This window comes from Ochotona curzoniae, unplaced genomic scaffold (assembly GCF_017591425.1).
Source record: "Ochotona curzoniae isolate NIBS_2020 unplaced genomic scaffold, NIBS_Ocur_1.0 scaffold_2587, whole genome shotgun sequence".
NCBI lineage: Eukaryota > Metazoa > Chordata > Mammalia > Lagomorpha > Ochotonidae > Ochotona > Ochotona curzoniae.
Genome location: NW_024467096.1, coordinates 20,642,277 through 20,664,680, shown reverse-complemented (window position 1 = coordinate 20,664,680; position 22,404 = coordinate 20,642,277). Strand labels below are relative to the sequence as shown.

The window sequence follows — 22,404 nt, the reverse complement described above, 5'->3', positions numbered from 1 at the left end:
TTTGGCAGGAACCTGTAAGCACACGCTGAACAATGAAACAAGAAATATGTGCATTTCCTCCCTCACGAAGGAGCCCTCCCTGCAAACGGATCTGTTAGGTGGGGATTTGGAATTGCAAGAATTTAGTTAGGAGTCGTGATGACAAAATCTGGTGAAGTATGTTCATGTGAGGAATTTAACATCAAAGTCAATCAAACTAGCTGTTCTCTTTCTCCATCATACCTTCAATTGCTGCAGCAGGAATTTAGATTAGACATCAAGAAAATATATTCTGATTGAAATGGTTGTGAGATATTGAATTGAGTTACATAGGACATTCTAGAATTTTTTTTTTGAACAATTGCTAAAAATAGAGCTGATGTACAAAGATGGTGTTAGTGGTTACTGAGGAAATCATAGAGTCAAAGACCATCATAGAAGACTCCAACCTGAGGAAACCAGTCCAGTGATTCCATTCCTGTCTGCACACCAAATCACGGGAGATGTTTTAAAATTCCAAAGCCCAAGCCATGTGGCTGGAAGCAATGAAATTACAACCTCTGTGGGTGGGACACAGGTATTAGGAGTTTTTGGAAGCTTGTCAGAAAGTTTTAATAGCAGGCTAATTAAGGTACGATTAATGATCTCATCAGTGCCTAGAAAGGGAAAGGAACTTAACAAGAATACTAACACAAAAGCAGTAGAACAGAATCCGTCTTCTGATAATATACATCATATATACTAAGCAAACAACATACTTGCAATGTATAATATCCTTATACATAACTAAAAAACTATTGAAATTGCCAAAAATATCACTCTCATGATACAGGAGGTTAATGCACTCTCATGATACAGAGAAGCGATAGTTGATAGTTCTTTCTTAGAGTCCAAACAAATTTTTCAATTTTTTAGACGTTAGGATCCTCTCTTATGAAAATGACAGTGGGCTCTTTGAGAAGCTGCAGAGAAAATGGTGCAGATAGTATAGGGGGATATTGAGCCATATCTTCACCATTTCCTTTCCTAGATAAAAACATAGAAATAGGGCCCATCTTTCCTGACACCTTTTAGCCTGAGACTGACATAAGGAGAGGAAGCACTAGGTACCTTGTTCCTGGGTAAGGAGGCTGTGTTCAGTTGTGAAGGGCCTACCTTATAAACTTAGTGTCATCAACAGGTGTGTACCCAGAAGGACGCTGGGGCTTGAAGAAGCCAGACTGGGAAGTTGGGAAGCTGCCCATGTGGTCACCTCGATTCTACCATGCTTGGCTGGCTCCCTACCTTGATAAATCAGTAACTTGCTCTAACTTTGCAGTTTACTTTATATTTGAGTGTGTATGTATATACATATATAGGGGTGTCCTCATTCTTTCCAGGAAATCTAAAAGTTGTAAAACTGTTACTTTGAGGGGACAGAGTGATGACTAAACTGGTTAATCCTTTGCCTGCCAGTTCCATAGAACATCCCATAGAGTACCAGTTCATGTCCCGGTTGCTCCGCTTTTAATCCAGCACACTGCTTATGGCCTGGGAAAGCAGTTGAGGACGGCGCAAAACCCTGGGATCCTGTACTCATGTGGGAGACCCAGAGAAGGCTCCCAGCTCCTGGCTATGGATTGGTTCAGCTCTGGCCATTCTGGCTATTTGGGGAGTAAACCAGACAATGAAAAAATTCTTTCTGCTTCCTTTTTATGTAAATCTGCCTTTCCAATAAAAAAAAAATAGATCCTTAAAAAAAACCTGTTATTTTGGATGAGGTAAATCTTTATTGTTTAATTCAAATAATCACCGTGATTGGGTGGACTATAAAATCAAGCTTCACTGATTAAAAAAAAAATTCAGTTTTGAAGACCATATTGCATTACTGCACCAATTATTTAAAATTATCATCTAATGTATAAGGTGATATTTTAGACTGTTTTTCATATTTCAATGTGTGTTTATGATATGTAGAGAAAAAAATGCTTTAGTGTCCAAAAAGAAAAACAAAAGAAAAGAAAAACCTTCATTTTGGAAAGAAGACTACGCAAGACCAAATTAGTTAACCCAGAAGTGGTTAACTTCAAGGCTTCTCAAGTGTGTTCTTTATTCACACTAGGGGCTAAACAAATGCTTTCATAAATTCCCTGCTGCCATTCTGGAAGCACAACTGCATTTTATTGGTGGAAAGACACTTAGATGAGTTTTACTTCTTCTGTGTAAATGAGAGTTCCTTTCATTTTGAAATTTTAGGCTAGTGAGATTGATCTACTTTCCTTCTGTAGTCAGATTAGGTGGCCTATCCTATACGCATTGCATATTCACAAAGAATACATGAAGGCTAGAGAAACAGATGATTTCACCAACTATGGCTGGGCTATGGCAGAAGCCAGGGAGTGGGAATGCAGTCCTGTACCCAGCTGGCGGGGCGGGGGGGGGGGGGTGGTTGGCTAGGAGGTGGAGTCAGGAGTCAGAGACAGGAATCCAACCCAGGCACTCCCAAGTGGGATATGGACATATCAGCTGCGAGGTAAATGTCTACTCCCACAATAATTATTCTCCTTTACACAAGAGTTATTTATTTACCTATTTTGAGAGTCAGTGTGAGTGTGTGTGCGTGAGAGAGAGAGCAAGAGAGAAGGAGAGAGAGAGAGAAAGAGAGAAAGAGAGAGAGAGAGAGAAGGAAAGAGACACACAGAGAACTTTTCACTTTCTATTTCCCTAAATGGCTACAAAGCCATGTCTGGATTAAACCAAAGCCGGGAAACAAAAACTTCATCCTATTCTCTCATTTGGGCAGCAGGGATCTAAGTACTTGGACCACCTTCCACTACCTTCTCAGACACATTAGTAGGAAACTGGATTGACAGCAGAACAATGAGGGTTCAAACCAGCATCTCATACATTGTGAGGCTGCACTACAATACTGGCCTTTCATTGATTGCTACCCATGGCTCTTGTTTTTGGGAACCAGATTTTGTTTGTTTAAAATGGGAGGAAATCCAACCAAGGTGGAGCAAGGAACTCTGTGTTTTTCCCATGAACCCACCATATATCTAACCTTTGTGTGAACTATAAATATTTGATATGGGAAGCATGTTAGCTAACATGATAAACTAAGCTTTAGAAAATGTGTATCTTAAGTGGCTCATCTCACAGTTCTTCAACACTTCCCAAAGAATGTTCTCATGAATTTACAGAGCATTTTCTCTCTTTGGGACACTGAATCTAGGACCATTTTAAGTAGTGTTTAATCCTTTAATCCCTTCCACTTGCTTAAAAGAGGTAATGCTGTTAGAGACCAGAAAGGAAATATGAGGTGGTATTGGAGGTAGATCATCTCCCTGGTATGGTGGCAGTCCAGTTAGCCATCTGTTATGCAATCCTGTATTTAAAAAAAAGCAGTTCTGGAATAGTTTCCAACTTTGTTCAAGCACTTAGGTGCCTAACAGATACATAGTATATACACAAGAAATAACTTCAAAACGAAGCAAAATTTGCACATGGCAAGCATCTGCTTATTTACATTGCTGGAACATGGCTTGGTTGTGGTGTTCTTTTAAATATGGCATCTTCTAATTAAAAAGTTATAATAAAGGTGACTGTTTTGGCCTGATGCTCTGCTGGGCTGTTAGCACAAAATATACAGACAGGAGTTCTCACGTGCTGTGAACTTGGAAAAACAGAAAGTTAGAAAGTGGCTTTGAACGCAGCTATCATAAAGAGAGGTCTAGGGACTCTACAGAAGAAAAAAGAAGTCCCTGGCCAGATATTTTGGTGTGAGGGATGAATGTTTCAAAGGGACATGAACTGTCACAAAAAAGAAAGAACAAGTTGAGGACCAGTTAAAACTGGGGCAGGGAGCTGGAAAATTCCCATTGAGAAGCAATGATTCCAACGGTTCTGTGCGACAGGAGTCATCATCTTCCCACTTTAGCTGTTTGCAATGTGTTGGGGATAGAGATGGGAAGATGGCAGTGGAGCCAAGTGAGGATAGGGACTGGGAGTAAAATGTCCAGGTTACCTGTTGCTGCTTAACACATTACATCACGACTTAGCAATTAGAGCAGCAGACATATCTCACACACTGTATGACTTTCAGAAATCTGGGAGCAGTTTAGCTGGATGATGGCTGGCTCAGTCTCTCACAAGGGTGTAGTTAAGCAGCTGACAGCAACTTCAGGCATCTGCAGATTGCACTCACAAGGCAGTTCACTCATGCGGTGTGGACAGGTGGCTAGGTGCAGCTCTGGCTGCTGGTAGAAGGTCTAGCTTCTCCCATGTAAGCGGCTTCGCACCTTCATGACCCAGCAATTTGGGTTTCTCCCAAAAGGAATGACTCAGGCTATGCAGGGAGAAAGACAGAGGACCCTTGCTGACCTGTTCTTTAAAGTCGCCGGCCATAACTTCCACTTCGTGCTGTTTATTAGAAGTGAGTCACCAAACCAGCCCACACTCAGGAGGAGGGAGATCGAAGCCCACATTTTGCTGGGCAGATCAATCTGTGGCTATTTAAATCAGCACAAGTGACACCACAAGTAAAGCTCCAAGGGAAGGGAACTAGGATTAGCAGGAGTGCATGGCCCTGGAGTCAGTTGCAGAGTCAGCCTAAAGCACTTGCCGTTAGCCTTTCTGCTCTCACCTCTGACAACTATACCTTCCCTTGTCCATTCATCTGCATTCTTACTCACTCATTTCATTATTTTATTAAAACTTTGCTCATCAAAATACTTGCTCAGGGTAAAAGTGGAGCTGTAGAAGCATTCCTAAAAATGCATAACAAAGGCTTATTAACAAGTATGGGAACTAAAGGGAATGAGACTTTGATTTTAGGGGCAAAAATTCATCTTCCAGTAGTGCATCTTAAACACCCACTAGGAGATGCTGAGATAGATTGCATTACAGGAATAAGTTGTTCATTTATTTTTCTGGCAACAAGCTGTGGGGCTCCTCTCTATATCAGCCTCTCTGATCTTGCTGGGAATATTAAGGAGGATGAGCCATGGTTCCACCTGTCTTACACTGTGGTGTGAAAGACAAGGGCATGGACCATAACAATTATACCATGGGATAAGCTTGAGCGATCCAGTCTGTATCTGTGACTTTGTATTAATAATTAAAAAAAATTAATTTAATTGAAGTGCAGAGTGATGGGAGGAAGGGGGAGAGAAAGAGTGAGAGCTAGAGCGAGCTCCCATTTACCAGTTCTGGTTCACTTCCCAATGCCTATAACAATCACAGCTGGGTATGGCCAAAGGTCTCCCTTATAGGTGGCAGGGGCCCACGCATTTGAGCCATCACCTGCTGCCTCCCAGGCTATACAGAGCAGAAAGCTGGACTGGAAGTGGAATAGCTAGCACTTGAACCCAATGTATAATCCACTGCATTGTGCCACTCACCCCTGTCTTCAATTCTTCATTTTAATTCTGCCTTAAGGAAAGAGATGGTCCTGGTTTAGCCGCAGCTTCTCCTCCTCCTTCTTTATTGTATTGCTGGTATCCAGCAGAATTTAATCCTGTATCTGTTGTATTTGCTGTTAAATCAGTGTAGTCTAAAGGCTGAAACATCTAGACTGACCAGCTAAACGTTTCCTTTTCCCCTGAGTGCCAGGGTGAGGAGGGAAGTATTTTTGGTTTGTCGTGGTACATGTGCTGAGTCCCTGGGTGGAAGCACCGTGGTGCTCCTGAGGGATTGCACTTCCTGGGAGGCACCCTGAGGCCTTTTGAGCTCAGGAGGCTCCTTGGCCTTTCGGCTCCTTCCATGCTTCTCATTCTGGGCTTCCCTTGCATCCTTCCTGGGCATTCACCATAGCTGTCAGTGCATTCGGGCTGTCGGTTCTGAAGAAAAACTAGCAGGAAACACAGAGGAAGTTCCTCTCCCTTATGTCCTGGGAAGGTGCGTTTCTTTAAGACCTTGGTATATCTAGTTCTTTGTTCTAAAACTACAGATCTTTGGGCAGGGATGAATTTACAGTGATTTTTTTCAGCAAAACTCCTCACTTGTATAGGTTCCTTAGACCCAGCAGCTCAGTGTGGGGTGAGCAATGCCAGTCTGCATATATATATAGATTCCAAGGTCATTTACTATAGGGAATAAATAGGAACTCAGTTTTAAATCACATTTTCCTCAGTAACAGATACTGCATTTTGGGACATCCCAGCTCAAAAAAAAAAAAATCAGAAGAATTGCAAATTGTCAGGTATTATTCCATTCTAGCAAACCAAGTTTGTAACATGTGACTTCGTGGCTAGATGGGTGGTGCTATCTGCATTCTTAAGTGTATTTCTACACGGGAGCCCAGCTGAGAAGATGAAGCTATTTGTATAAGGTTATACGGTATTCTATGTACAAAAAGAGAGAGATGGAAAGAAATGTTATCCAAAGCAAGTGATGATCATCTACCCATCCATTCAATCAGCAACTATTTATCTGGATACCACTCTCCGGGAGGCTACATTTTAAAGAGAAATGAGGCAAATAAACAACAAATAAGAAGTGATCCAGTGATGAAAAACTAAGCTACAGGTAATGTGTTAGCAACTGTATGTTTGGTCAAAAAAAGTTTTTTGAAGTGTTGGCACCAACTAAAATCTCAACAAGAGGGGAAGTGCAATGAAAGGTCTGTAGTAAGAGTGCTCACCAAAGAGGAAAATCAAAACTGGCAGAGGGGTACACATTGGCCTCAGCAAGAGTCAGGGATGAGGAGGTGACCAGGTGCTCAGTGATGAGACAGAACCAAAAGCAAAAGTGGGATGGAACCCGACACAGAAAGAACACTGGAGGCAGTGGAATTAGGTGATGCAAACATACAAGGTGGAGATAAAAAATTCCACTTTCTCCAGGAATGGTTTGCATCTGGATCTTGCTGCTGTTTAGACCTACCTCTGCCAAAGGCCATGTGCAGTGCCTTTTGTGTTTTGAAATAAATACTAAGACATCTGTAATCCTTTAAGAAAATTATATCCCACCTTAATGGCACAGTTTCCCCGATTACCAACAAAACATGTTTTTATGACAGAACATTTGAAAAATAGGCCAAAAGAAGAAAAAATATATCAAAGTAAATATTGCTGATGTAATTTGGTCATAAATGCTGTTATGGCCTGAGCAGGGGTTTTTCCCAAGGTTTATGTGTTGAAGCCTAACTTCCGAGGTGAAGGTATTGAGCTGGCACCAAATTTTCTTTATGAAGTGATCAGATTATGAGGGTGGAGCCCTTGTGAGCAGGGACAGTGCCTGTATAAAAGGGGCCTGAAGGAGCTTGTAAACCCATTCTGCTCTCCCAGCACGTGAGGAAAAGGCAAAAGGCAACATCTACTACATTGCGAGACACAAAACCTGCTGGCATTCTGATCTTGGTCATCCTAACCTCCACAACTGTGAGAGAATAGATTCCTATGGTTTATAAGTTACCTAGACTAACATTTTGTCACAGGAGTGTGAATGGGCTATTTTTATGCTTCTATAGCATAGTACTTCAGAATACAGGCTCTGGAGTCTAAAAGTCATGCCTTTGCAACTTACTAGGTTAAGCTACTTAATTTTTCAACCTACTTAATTATTTATAAAATCTCACAAAGAACCTATAGCCTCTTTAAGCTTCAGCTCTCTTACCTGTAAAATGGGGCTAGCAAGAGCACCTGCCTTGTAGAACTTCTATGAGTATTACACGAAGCAGTCCGTGTGATGCTTCTGACTTAGTGCCTGGCAAATCACACCCACTCTAACAGGACCCTCTACATAGCTGGGATTGTATTGTAAAGCTGCAAGTACATATGTGCTTATTCCAACTTATCATAAAGCATCTTTACATAATCTCAAACATCACTTTCAAGGATACACAGCCTGCTTCTGTAAGAGCATAAGATGTTGTAATAGGTTCAAGTGCCACTTGAGATTTCCGCGTCTCAGATCACATGCCAGCTTAAACCCAGCTTCTTTGAACTTTTAATTCAGCTTCCTGCAAATGACCTGAGAAGCAAAAGGTGGACAGCACAAGTAATTGGATTCTGCCGCCCACATGGGAGACCCAAAGAGAGTCTGTGACACCCTCTTTGGTGTGACCCTCTGGCTGTGTGGACATTTGGAAACTAAACCAGGCGATGGAATGTCTTCCTCTCTTTTGTCTTACCCTCTCTCTTGCTCTTACCTTTCAAATAAATAAATAAATAAATAAATGAACAAATAAATACACCTTAAAAATTCCCTACTATGGGGCCCGGCGCTGTGGCACAGTGGTTAAGGTCCTTGCCTTGCATGCCCGGGATCCCATGTGGGCGCCAGTTCTATCCCGGCTGCCCTGCTTCCCTTCCAGCTCCCTGCCTGTGGCCCGGGAAAGCAGTGGAGGACGGCCCAAAGCTTTGGGACCCTGCACCCACGTGGGAGACCTGGAAGAGGCTCCTGGCTTCGGATCGGCATAGTATCGGCCGTTGCACTCACTTGGGGAGTGAATCATCGGAAGATCTTCCTCTCTGCCTCTCCTCTCTGTATATCCGCCTTTCCAATAAAGAAAAAAAAATCTAAAAAAAAAAATTCCCTACTATGGAACACTTATGATTTTTTTTCATTTTTCAACTATTTCAACAAAATTCTACAGAAAAAAAACTTGCAAATGTTCATACTGCTTTTCTAGGATAAATTCTAAGAAGTGGCTGAGTCAATGGGAATGTCTATTTCTAAAACTCTTTGATGCATATTGTTATGTTTTCTTTTCTGCAGTTTTGGAAAGGAAACAATGCACATATGTGTGAATCTTTGTGGGCATGAGTTACCATGAGCGCAGTGTGAGTATTTTACCTCTTCTGTAACTTAGTTTTGTTTTTTTTACACCTGTTCACCTATTCTGGGAGGCATCATCTCTCATTCTTCTTTAGGAAGCCTTCTCAGTAGCAGGACTCCTCTAAGCAATCTTACGGATTTCTGATTTGTTGGGAGTTTTGTACTAACTATTCTTTTCAGTTGAAATCATGAACTCACAGTGTTTTAATGTATTAATAATCCAAGCCCTTCATCTTATAAATAACATGAAATCAAAGTAAACAGGTAATTTGTTCAAGTTGGTCCTTTGGTTTCTTCTAGTGTCTGATAGCTAATTATGGCTGGCTCATTTCTTTGCCTCCAGTATCCAATTTAGCAGCCAAGGTTCTCCAGGCAGCCAAGAATATTTGTTAAGTGAATTGCTACCGCAAATAACTTCTAGCCTCCTAGGACTTTGTGACTAGAAAGAATAAGATAGATGTGGAGCCCAGGGGTCAAACTTGGTTAATGAGAAGAATGTTGTCGTGTAGCTATTAGAGAAAAACTGGATTAACCTTATTCAGGTGCAAGAAGACTTTGTGGGAATGAGGTAGGCGTCATGTATGGAAGGCATCGCGTACGATTCTGCTTTGCTCCAGAAGACAAAACCAAAATTGGGAAAAGCAGACAGTTACTGGGAGGTCGATTTCTTCACAATAAAGCAGAGTGTTTGGATAATTAATATTATTCATATTCTGAATATATTTTCCTGAAAAGAAGGAGTTGCCCCAATTGAATTCGTTTAAGTAAAAAATGGGGTAATAAAGTTATAAGTGTTTAAAATGATTTTTTTTGGTTTGTTTTCATATGCCTGGCAGAGATAAACTAATAAGGATTCTACCAAAATTAAGATGAAAGTATTTCTTGTATCTTGTTAGAGATGTAGCTTTACCCACCCCCCCCTTTGATCTGTTACTTTGCAAATCAGTATTTTGAGTGTGAATCCATTATCTTTCTTATTACCAACAGGGTCAAATAAACTCTAATTTATTAGGCCCTCCTGACCCAAGATTCTATGTTTCTAAATAATCTTTTTAGTACTATTCAATATGCTACACACAACAGGAGTTCAAAAGATACATTTAAATTAGCTTTTAAGTCTGAAAAATCTACATTTAAAATAAATTGAACTGCAGCTCCATGCATTTGAAAATTTTGATTGAACTCAGCTGGTCTCATCTAAATCTAGTGGATCATGCTGAAGAGTACTAAATATTCATTAGTTTAATTTTTTAATTAAAAAAGGTTAAAAATAAAAGAAAAATTTGGAATGGATTTTATTGTGGTGGAATAAGTGTTCTCCTACTGAATTTTTGAATGATTATGAAAATATAACCAGAATTCTTTCCTTGGAAAGGAAGAATCCTTTTAATTTTAAATTGCAAACATGAATATGCTTTGATTGCACTTCAAGCATTGAGTTGTTGAAAGACCACCCATAGTATAATTATTTCATATAAACCCTAGGGGTAAGATAGCTAGGTAAATGAACCATATTCCAAGAGTGTTTTCAATTTTCAAGATTTTGCATCAGCAGTAGACATGAAGTTTCCAACAAGTGCACACTTGAGCTGGGAGGAAAGCTGTGCTCTCAGATAGCAATCTAACAAGCTCTGATGAGTGAGGTGATGGCAGCTGTGCTGTGCTCCTCCATTGCAGCCAGGAAGCAGATGGGGAAGAAACAAACATCAAAAGCTGCTTAGTGTTCATTTGTTTAGCTTTCCTTCCTTTTCTCCTGGCTGCTCTTCCTTCCTTCCTCTCTTTCTTTAAAAGGTAAAATATGAAAATCATTGGTGAAATCAGTATTTTATTTGAATTACCAGCAAAGTTTGTGACATTTTTTTAATCAATAAATTATGGTTCAAGTCATGATGGACTAGCCATTTGCTGGAATATTTGAGCCACACTCCTAGTCTTATCTAGATAAGAAAGCATGCTAATATCCCAAGGGCAGCAGCACCATCTATGTGTCACCTCATGCTAAAAGATAAAAATGGCAGGCATGAATCTGGGCCTCATGGGGCATAGCAAATCCACGGCACCAATTTGTTACAGAATCTAGGCTTTGTGAACCAACTCCAGACAATCATTGTAATGTATCACAGAATAGAATAGACAGGTGACATCCAGTTGTGATCCATGGTGGGAAATCAAAAATTCTCATTCTGACAATCATGGTTATTTCATATCTATTAAGTAGGGCTCATTTTATATGCATCATGCTGAAGTTTGAGTTTTTGAATACTCTTAGAAGCATTAAGCAAACCTCATTTTGTAAAATAAAAAAATTACCTCCACTGCTGCTTTTGCTCTTTCAAATTCCTCTTCTAGGGAGTGGTTTCGAGAGAGTAGTGCACTTCCCCAGCGATGTTCTTTTGTCAGTCGAGCCTGAAGTGAAGCAAACACACAACGTTGTATTATTAGAATGGCAAACTAAAACACAAGTATTTTTCATTTTTCTCATCTCAATTCCCTAAAGTTCAAGAAGCAACTGTCATTGATGCCAGTTTGGATCTCATGGCAGACGTGGTGTTGCCCAAATTGGGATGATTTAGGATTTCGCGTGTGCGTGCTTGTGAGGCTGTTCCAGCAGGAGCTCTCAGATCCTAAAGATCCCACTTGAAGGATGTGAGTTCCAGGAATCGATATTTCAGGAAGCTCTCCAGACGATTCTAACATGCAGGCAGGATGGGAAGGTTTGTTGTAGAAATTGTGAGCCTTCAGCTGATCAGGAGAACAGCCTCAGGCAAAAATGAAAGCTGCTGGAGAGGGAGGGTGGCCCCCAGGCCCTTCTGCTTATGCCCTGGGCAGATTCCCATGAAGAAATTTCTTGGCTTTCCCTTTCTTTGGTCTCATTTCTCAGGCTACCTACTTTCATAATGAATTACTCAGAGTAGGTAATTTCTGACAAGAGCTGACAGGCAATGTGATACACAATTTAGCTAAATGCAAATATTTCAAGAAGAGCTCCCCTGGATAATCAGTTGTAAAGGAAAAGTTATTAATTCTTAATTTCACTAAAACCAATATCTTTAAAAATCATGAAAAGTTAAGAGGTTTACCCAGATCTGTTTCCCTACCTATATATTTACATTTTGTTAGAAAATCGTAATGTGTTGTAAAATACTTTTGCAATGTATGTGCTATGCCATGCTGCAGCTTTTCTCCACTCATTAAAAGTTTGAGCGGCTAGTATTTGGAACTCAATCTCATTCTTTCCCCTAGGACTGCCCACCAGGGATGCACTGTAGCTTGTTCACACAAACTCCTTTTAGGTTTTAATTGTTTTCTGTGGTTTTTCTCTCACTGTGCAGTGGAACCCATAAGGATTCTGTCTGGTGACTTTCATACCGTCCCATCTATCACAATGTCCAATGAGGAGTGAGTTTCCCCACAGTGAGGCCTTGAGGAGCAAGACAGAAGCTTGTGAACTACATGCCCATCTCTTTTTAGTGAAGAGCCATGCAGAGATGGGGTGAGTGGGTGACATCTTAGCCTTGGGGGTGTTAGCATGTGCCACAGCAGGGATGATCACTCTGGATTTTGTGGGCTTGAACAGACCCAGACCGTGCCCCAACACACTCCGTAAGCATCTTTGCAGGAGGAGTGGGGACATTAAGATGTTTGCCACACTCCTTGGTAATGCTGACGAGCAGCCATGCTTGAAAATCACTGTTTTATAGCAAAACTCGGCCTTAGCATTGCACTTAGCATCTACCAGGTCAGCTGCTTTCTGCCCATCCTCTACCACTGCAGTTCTCCAAACACAACAGCAGGGTCTAAGCTCACTAAGGGCCAGATCTTAGATACTGTGACTAGTTTTTTCTTTTTCATGACCCAATGAGCTGGGCATTATCATCTACTCCCTTTTCATGATGACAAAGGCACAGAGAGCTTAAAAAAACTTCCAAAATCAGTCCATGAGTGAAAGGACAAAGTGGTTTGCAGCCATGCGCTTCACCCCCACTCCATTATCTCTCATGGAGGGTCTGTTGATGCAGAGGATGTGCAGCAGAGCGAAACTCTCCTGGCAGAACAGGTAGTGGTGGTCCATGCATAGCAAGGAGTCACTCAACAAGCTCGAAGAGGTATGGGTTGATAACAAATAGTGAAATAATTACGACGGGCACTTCTCATCCTAAGCACGAGTTATTGGTTGTCTCTTGTTTCATGAACTTGAAAGATTTACTCCATTCCATCATTAATTTCTGTTTTCTTCTCCCTGTTGTGAAAACTGCAGAATCCCTGGCACCTCATGCAGGCAGTGGGTGCTCCATGTAGAGTAAACACTTATGTTATCCTTAAACAGGTGAATGAATTCAAGGTGTTTTTCTCTCTCTGATCCCCAGAAAGTTTTCTCAGTTTTCAGGCCAATTCTGGAGGCTAAGGGGGAGCTTAGGAGACTGAGGAGACTGTAATTTACTTTTTTTTCTCCATGGACCTGGAGTGGCTGGGCATTTGGGTTACAGTATTTGCTTTGCTTCCAATTTCAGTTTCTTGATCAAATGTACCCTGGGAGCAGCAGACTGAGTTTCTGACATCCTTGTGAATGACTCAGATTGAATTCTATGCTCCTGGCTTTAGCCTGGCATACTTTTAGTTGCTGATGGTATTTGGGAACTGAATCAGAAGATAGGAGATCTCCTCTGTCTTTATCTGTCTCTGCCTCTCTACCTTTCAAATAAATAAAATTAAAGAAAGTGTAAGTGGGAATGGCTGTTACACCATCCTAGCAAGGAGGGCCTTAGAACCAGATTTAGTGCAAGTTAATAAAAAATAGCATTTCTTTTTGTGCTCCAGCTTGTGGTAGCAGATTCATATTCATTGCAGAAGTAAAAGAAATTTTAAGTAGCCTGAATCAAGTCAAGAAATTAAAAATTTTTTAAAGCCAGGAATACCATTTAGTTTCAAAGTAAATAATTAATTCAGAATCTGCCTGAATTAGATGAAATTACATTAAATTTAATTGAACAACACTGAATAGATTTTTACTGAATGCAATGGAGAGATGTCACTGGGTTGCTATAAATAATGAGAAAATTATGAGAAGCATATTTTATAAATGGTTCTATATGTCTTTAGATATACATCTATAAAAAACGCAATGCTCGGAATGTGGCTAAATTGTTTTTTGAAATTGCATAGTATCTGAGATTCGTTCACTAATACATGAAGAAAACATAAGGGTATTCTAGCTTAAAACGGGCTTGGTTAGGTAATTCATAACGAGTATTTGGAAACTGCTAGCTCTCCTTACATCTATCTTTGATGCAGACTGTGAATTGTGGTTATTTTGGTGTCTAATATCTACACATGACACAATCAATTTTGTTCCTGGCAATGACAAACTTTTTAAAACACACGATTCTCCCCTGTTGGGGAGAGTGAATGTGGTGCAGCTGGAGAAAACCTGGCAAAGGTGGCTCATTTGGGTCCTCATTTAATCACCCAAGACAAAAAGAAAACAAAGTGCAATGATCTGAACTAGATTTGGTGCCTGTACTTGTTCAGACATATAAATCCTGAGTCACAAACACTAAGAGGGTAGAAGCTTATATAGCAGAATAGTATTTAGGCAGGGGTTCTGGAAGAAGACTCTTGGATCGCTGACAGCATGGTCTTGGGAAATTGCTTTTGCAAGTGAGTTTGTTATGAAGGCTTGAGTTGATCCAGCTGACTCTGTTCCTTGGCTCGCCCTTCATCCTTGCTCCATCTTCATCAGAGATAAAACCAAAGGGGCCATCCAATCTGGGACTTGAATATCCAAAATGGTTGGCTAAATGAAACTTTTCTCTTTGTTAAGTTCATTTGAAAAAAACTGACTATAGAAAGTCATGGCCAATATAAGATGCCTCTGCTCAAGTGGGGAAAAGGGTGGCTGCAGCTGCTGCTTTGTTTCCTGTCATAACATAAAATCACTAATATTACCTTGTGGTGATTCTTTTATTTTTGGGCAGTATCCCATAAACAGAGGTTCACTGCTAGTACCCTCCTACCAAGGAATTATAACGGAGTGTTTCTCCCCACATACTCCTTATTTTCTGAGATTTTTTGCCATACTTCTGAATTTTCAGAAAGAGCTCAAAAAATTCTGATTAGGACATATAAAGAAATGCTAAAATGTAGATTATTTACAATCTTTCACATTGCTATGTTTTCAGGACAATATACACTGGCAGAGAAGTTAATTACAAAGGTAATATAATCTTTTCTTTTTAGATTTATTCATTTATTTTGAAAGTCAGACTTGGAGAGGGAAAGACAGAAAGAGAAATATTCTATTTACTGGCTCACTCCCCAGGCGGCACAGTGAGCGGTTAGTGCTATGCCAAGCCAAAACTAGGAACCAAGAGCTTCATCTGTGTTGCCCACATGGACGGCAGTGACTCAAACATCTGTGCCATATTCTGCTGCTTTTACCAAGCCATTAGCAGAGAGCTGGATCAGGAGTGAAGCAGCCAGAACATGAGCAAACCATGTGGTTTGTTGGTGTTAGACGTGGCAGATAAACTCCCTAGGACACAATGCTAGCCCCTTGTTTTATGGACCAAGGCCCATCTTTTTCTAACTTGCAAAACTCATTTTCTCTCCCATCTACCTCTAAGTAGCTCTATGCCTCAGTGCTTTGCTTTTGTTAGCAACTCTTTTGTTTTCTTATTAGTTCTTTCATTAACGACAGAAAATATGTGGACATATGGTAGGAAATAAACTTTGTGGAAAATTAGATACAGGGAAATACAAATATGCCTCATGCTCATGCATTGAAAGAAATAATACTGTTTTGAGATTCTTACTATCAAAAACACAAGCAACAAAAGCAATATTAGACAAACGGAATTACATCAAACTAAACAGTTTCTGTAATACAAAAGTATAATCAACAGAGTGAAAAGACAACCTAGAGATTAAAAGAGAACATTTGCAAATTAGACATTTGATAAGGATTCATACCCTAAATATATAGATAATTTAGCCAGAAAACCAATGACCTGAAAATTCATTTCTTAAAAGAAGACATACAAATGATCAGCATTTACATGAAAAATAGGTTTAATATAACTAAATGCCAGTGAAATACAAATTAAAACGCAGTGAGGTAAAACCTCACATCTGTCAGAATGGCTATTATCAAAAAAGATAAAAGGTACGTGCTCGTGAAGATGTGGAAAACGGGGAACTCTTGGAAGGAATTGAAATTAATGTGGTCATTGTGGAGGAATAACATATGAGGTAATAATCCCATTACTAGGTATGTATCCACATGATATAAAATCAATGTGTGAGAGACGTACCTGCACTTCCATGTTCACTGAGGCATTCTTTACAATAGCCACGATATGGAACCACCAAAAATGAAACCACCGCAGCACAAGAAATGATAGGGACAATGTGGTTTAAGCACACAACGAAATACCAGTCAACCTTAACAGAGCAGGGAATTCCCGGTGGGCACTTGGTCTAGAGGTTAGGCTGTTGTTGGTATCTGTATACATGTCCATGTGTCTGTGCTCAAGTCCTGGTCCTGCCAGCAATTCTAGCTTCCTGCTAATGTACACTCCAGGAGAAGCAGGTGCTGGCTCAAGTACTTGGCAGGGTCCAGCATGTGAGAGACCCAGACTGTGTTCTGAGCTCTGCTTATCTTTGATTGTTGAGGGCACTGAGGCAGTGAACTACAAGATGGGAAATTACTGTCTGTCTCTCTGTGTATCTGCTCTTGAAATAAATAAGTACATGAAAATTAAGAATGTTCTGTCACTTCTGATAATATGAATGAATCTGAGGGATATTATGGTAAATTAAATAGTCCAGAAACAAATACTTCATGATTTTATACATATATGGAATCTAACAAAACTGAACTCAGAGAAGCAAAGTAGAGTGGTGGTTACAAGGAGTAAATAGGTAGGATGGAGAAATGTCATCAAATTTCATCTGGAAAAGAAGGATAAGTCCAAGAGGGCTACTGGATGACGTGATGTCTATAGTTAATAACAGTGTAGGATATTTCTTCCTGAAAGTGACTCAGTGTAGATTTTAATTGTTCACACCACACAGATATACGTGAGACTCTACACATGTTAGCTGGCCTGACTGAGCCATTCCACAGGCAAAGTATACATATTTCAAAACATCATATTGTGCGTGATAAATATATACAATTTCCACCTGACAATAAAAAAGCAATACAAAAGAAATTAACTGTTGTGCATTTATATTATGTCATGAATGATCCAAGGATGGCCTTAGAAAAAGAGAAAGCACTAAAGCAGCTTTGGCCCAAGGCACTTCCTTTTATTAACAGGCAGGTCTCGCCAGTGCAATATCATCTGCCTTTCTTACAAAGCTTGACCTAACAGAGCTCCATTACTGTCACTGGCTTCTTCCCTTAATCAAAGTTTCAAGACCCCACAGGATTATGAATCACAGAGTGCAAAGGGAACCATATATCAAGAGAAAGAAGCAGAAACTCTCACTTGGGGGTCTAGGCTTATAATTCCTTTCCTCTGTACCACGTAACAAAACCAAGTGCAAACAGAATCTTACGGTGCAAATGCAATTTTATTTTGACAGTACAGTTACTATTTAGGGAAATGCTATTTTTGCATTGCTAGAAAGACCTTCTTAGGTTATTATCAAGAAAAGTGTTATCTATCTCACATTTTGAAACTGTTCATTCGCTCTAAGAAGCATAAGATAAATGCTATAAAACATAAATACTGATTGTAAACAGAAACAATTTTCACACTGAGATTAGTACACAACTGCAAATTTGGACACTGGGACTCATACCATGGTGTAGCAGGCCAAGCCTCCACCACCAGTGCTAGCCTCAAACATGGGTGCTTGTTTAAGTTCTGGCTGTGCACTTCCAATCCAGTTGCCTGCTAATGTGCTGGAAAAGCAGCAAAAGGTGGTCCACATCCTTGGGACCCTGAGCCCACATGGAGGATGTGCAAAAAGCTCCTGACTTTGGACCAGCCTGGCTCTGGCTCTTGCAGTCATTTGGGGAGTGAGAAACTGCAAGGAAGATCTTTGTCCCTCTCTAATGCTGCCTTTCAAATAAAAATAAATAAATCTTTAAAAATATTGGAAACTTGTTCGCGTTTTTGCAATGTGCCTCCATGTGCTCGTTGAGAATTGAAAATGAAGCATAGGTTATATAATATCAGTTGATCTTTTATCCAGGATATATATAACTTTTGGCACCTAATTTCATTATTTACAAAAACTATAATAACAAGAAAATGTGTAAACTGTTGATATTATTAAATACTTAAACAGGCGTAATGGGATGAGAATCCAAGATGGCTGAATAGGGTACAGACACACTAACTTGAGCTGCACTGAAATACGAAAAGAACAGAGGAAGGATTATGTTTCCAGGGGTCCAACTGATGGAAATTTTTGGTGAAGCAGTAAAACAGACAAGGAAAAAGTAAGCAAAGACTCTGTGGAACAAGAGGAGAGAAGACAGAGACATGGTTGCAGTTGTGAGCTGCCATCTTACCAAGACGAGTAGGCGCTGCTGGCGGTTTTATCTGAGAGTGAATTCTGCAGTCACCCACTGACTTTCATTTCAGCTCAGGAATGTGTTGGTCTTGAAACAGGGAAGCAGTGGCTGTTCTCCTCCCTTCCCTGATCTGTACAGAGCACCAAATGTGGCAGTGGAAGTCCACTTAGGGAGCTCCTGTACTGGACCTACTGGCATCACAGAGCCAAGGCAACACGTGGATCAAGGGACAGATCCCCTGCATCCTGCTTCTATCATACAATCTGGGCATGAACCCAGGAATGCAAGGGTGGCTCAACATTTGCAAATCCATAAACATCATAAATCACTTCAATAGAATGGCCAAAAACAGCATGGCTATCATAATAGATGCAGAGAAAGCATTCGATGAGATTCAACACCCATTCCTCCACAAACTAGGTATAGAAGGAACATTTCTATATATATCACAAATGACCAATATCATACTGGAGAAAAGTTAAAAAGATTTCCCCCTCAAATCTAGAGTAATTAAGAAGGAGAAAAGATGAAGGGCATCAATATCAGAAAAGAAGTAAAAAATTACGCATTTCAAGGATTGCATTACTCAGAAAAACCTAAGCACTTAGAGACAAAAAGCTGTTACAATTGATAAATTAATTTAGTAAAGTTGCAAGTTACAAAAAAAATACCAAAACTCAGTTTTTTTTTTTAATGGTAGTGATAAATCAAGAAGGAAATCACATTCACAGTAGCAAAAAAAAAAAGCTGAGGAATAATTAAGGAATGAATTTGATCAAAGCAGTGAAATATCTCTACAATGAAAATTATCATACACTCAGGAAAAAAATCATCAAGGACATAAAAAATTTAAACATGTTCCTTGATCATGGCCTGGAAGAATTAATTTCATTAACTTGTTTATACTACCTAAAGCAACCTGTAGATGAAATGCAATGCCTATCAAAATACCAATTGGATTCACTGCAGAATTACTAAAAGCAATCCTAAAATTCATACAGAATTCACAAGACTTGGGATAGCCAAAGAAACCCAAATCAATAAAGCTGGAGGCATCACAATACCTGATTTCAAAACACACTATAAAGGTATGGTAACTAAAATAGCATGCTGCTGGCGTAAAGACAGATATATAGACAAATGGAGCAGGTTAGAGAATCACATGGCACACTGGATGTATTTACGTGGAAGAATAAAATTGTAATCATACCTCTAATCATATAAAAATTAACTCAAGATGGGTCAAAGATCTGAAGTTTAGATCTGAGACTATTAGCAGGGAGCTGGACTGGAAGTAGAGCAACTGGAAGACAAATGACACCCAGACAGATGATCAGCTTGTTACGCCACTACTCTGGGACTCTTGATTTTTACTTTTTAAACCTGTTATTCAGTGAAGTACCAGTACTTCATTATTATAACATAAATTTAAATATATTATCTCAAAAACTGCAAAAAAAAAAAAAGAGAGAAAGGGTGAAGAAACGGGTGCGTATGAGGGAGGAAGGGAGTTTTATTACATCCTTAGGATTTTATCTATAAATTGCATTGAGTTTGCTAAAACTAACTAAAAATTAATATAAAACGAATAGCTTTATGTATGTGAACAATCACACTCATAGTATGTTTTGACAGCATATTATCTGTACCAGTAATTCTAATGTGAGTGAGCATGAGAGTCGCCCAGTTGGGTTTGCTAACATGAAGACTGCTGACGCCTTCTGCAGGGGTTTTCAGCGAGAAGCTGTATTTCTGACAGGTTCCTAAGTAATCCTGTAACTGCCCCATGAGGGACCACACAGAGAGCCAGTGGGCTGGATATCAGCATTTTGTGCAGCTAGGCAAAACGCTACAGTTCACACATGCACTCCAAGAAGAGCATTTCTTTCTTATACGATTTCAAAAAAAAAAAAAACCTCCCCAGCTCTAGCAAGCTTCTGGAAATACCTCGACTTTAAAAGTGGCACTTTAATTGATTTGAATAAATTGGTTTTTGGAGTATTACATTCTCCGAAGAAAAAAACTGCTTCCCCAGCTGTTGATTGTTCAGTATGATAAGCACTAGAGGATAGGAAAGAAGAAAGACTTTAATAACTTTTTCAGAAGGATATTGTGCTCTAATCTTTTATCCAAGATTACGATTGTGATCCAAATTGTGATTTGAAAATTACTATATTTATGGCTGTGATTGTCCTGCGTAGCTCTGTTAGCGAACCACTGACTGAGGCAGTCATTCACAGCTTCTTATCCAATTGCCTTTACATTATTGCTGGAGAGTTTCCACTAAAACACATTAAAAAGGCCAGTGTTCTTTCAAAAAGAAATACAGTGGAAAAGGAAGTTGCTTAACTGTAGAAAAGGAAAATAAAACAGCTAGCAGATCTCAGGTGAGAGAACAGTAACTGCACTGAGATGGTCCAAGGCTAAAAACTACTCTACTGTTATTATTATTACTATTCCCGCTCTTTCATTATTATTATTATTATTTTATGATACAGCTCCATAGGCCTTGGGATTTCCCTTGCCTCCTCCCCAAGCCCCCTCCCCTCAACTGAGTTCCCCCATATCATCACTACGGTATAGTGCCTCATAAACAGTCCCATGCCCATCACTGCAGGCATGGACAATGGCAGACAGTCCAGCATCCTATTGTGAAGACATAGTTACTAGTTTCATTGGGAGTCCATCTTTGATCTGGAAGTCGAGATGCATACTGCATTGTATCCTTACATCTGGATACGACAGTCTCCATTACACAGTTACCATACATCCCCTTAATGAAAAGCCATAATACGAAATCAACAACAGGAAGAAAAATAGAAATTTACAAAGCCATGAAGTTCTCAAGAGGTTTTCATCGTTCAACAGTCCTAGACTGCCGACAATCCCGCCAATCACTATGCAATCTCTCCAGAATCCACTGGCTGCTGTGATCCACATTAGAGTCTCCCTCTGCCCAGATATTCACTGACAATGCTTGGTTGGAGTGGTTGATCAATTTGTTCTGTTCTCTATCCTCTGCCATGGTACCAGGTATTCTCTGAAGACTCCCATATACTGCAATATCCTCCATGTGCATCTGGATATGCTGTCCACTGCTCCGTGTGAGTCCCTGAGAAGGCCCAGCTCTGACACATACACAACATGGTCAGACCATGGAGCCTGCAATTCTTTCCATCCCAACCATGGAGAGAATTACCGTTATTATTATAGTTGGTGTGACACTGAGGGTTGACTAGCAATTCATTAAGAAATCTCTTGTATTTAACAAAATGGATGCAACTGAAAACCATTATGCAGAGTTTAAAAAGTCAGTCCCCAAAAGACAAAATTCACATGTTTTTTCTGATCTGTGGTAACTGATACACAGAATAAAAAAAAGTAATCTATCTGCGTGAAATTGGCATCTTGAGATTTCATTATTGTTTACAGCCTGTACCTTTACTCTTGAGGAATAGTTTTTTTTTTAAAACTACTTGCTATTTGTTGAAATCCACCCAATGGAGTGTTAAGCCTATGATAGCAAAGCGAAATTAAAATTGACCACTGTAAAAATTAAAAAAAAAATAAGGAAGGAGGAGGGTGAGTGAGGGCCACAGGAAAAAGAGGATAAAGGGGTAAGTATCACGATGCTCCTAAATCTTGTGAGAAATGCAAATCTGTGCATTTAACATAAGTAAATTAAAAAAGGTCTGAGTTTAAATTAAAAAGTAAATTAAAAAGTAAATTAAAAAGTCTGAGTTTAGAGTATTTTGGTTTCTCAGTTGATGGATCAGATAATTTATATATTTAAACATTTATCTAATGACATGCTCAGATTTTTTTTTTTCAATTTTCATTTCATATGATATAGTTCCTTAGGTTTTGGGATTTCCCCTTCCACCCTCCCCTCGCCGCCCCCCACTGTTTTTCTGTATATTATGACAGTGAAGTCTTTCAACAACATTTATAACTCCATCATTCAAGTGTGTTAAGATACTTTAGCTATAGACAACGATAGAACGTCAGCATTCTACTGTCAGATTTTTTTTTCCTTAATCAGTCAAAAGACACTTAAGGATGATGGACTTGTGACTGTTGTAGAAGGACTATACTATTTTTATAATATAGAAGGAAACGGTGGAGGGAGCGGAGAG

General features: G+C 39.7%; 1 protein-coding gene across 10 annotated transcripts in view; it reads right to left on the bottom strand.

The window, feature by feature from the left end:
• PEX5L (peroxisomal biogenesis factor 5 like) overlaps nt 1-22,404 on the bottom strand; it is a 212,528-nt gene that overhangs the window by 32,777 nt on the left and 157,347 nt on the right. For all 10 annotated transcript variants that reach the window (XM_041002626.1, XM_041002620.1, XM_041002623.1 and 7 more), the window contains one exon: nt 11,050-11,145. In XM_041002626.1, the coding sequence (XP_040858560.1) occupies nt 11,050-11,145 (96 nt within the window). The remainder of the gene's footprint in view (nt 1-11,049; nt 11,146-22,404) is intronic.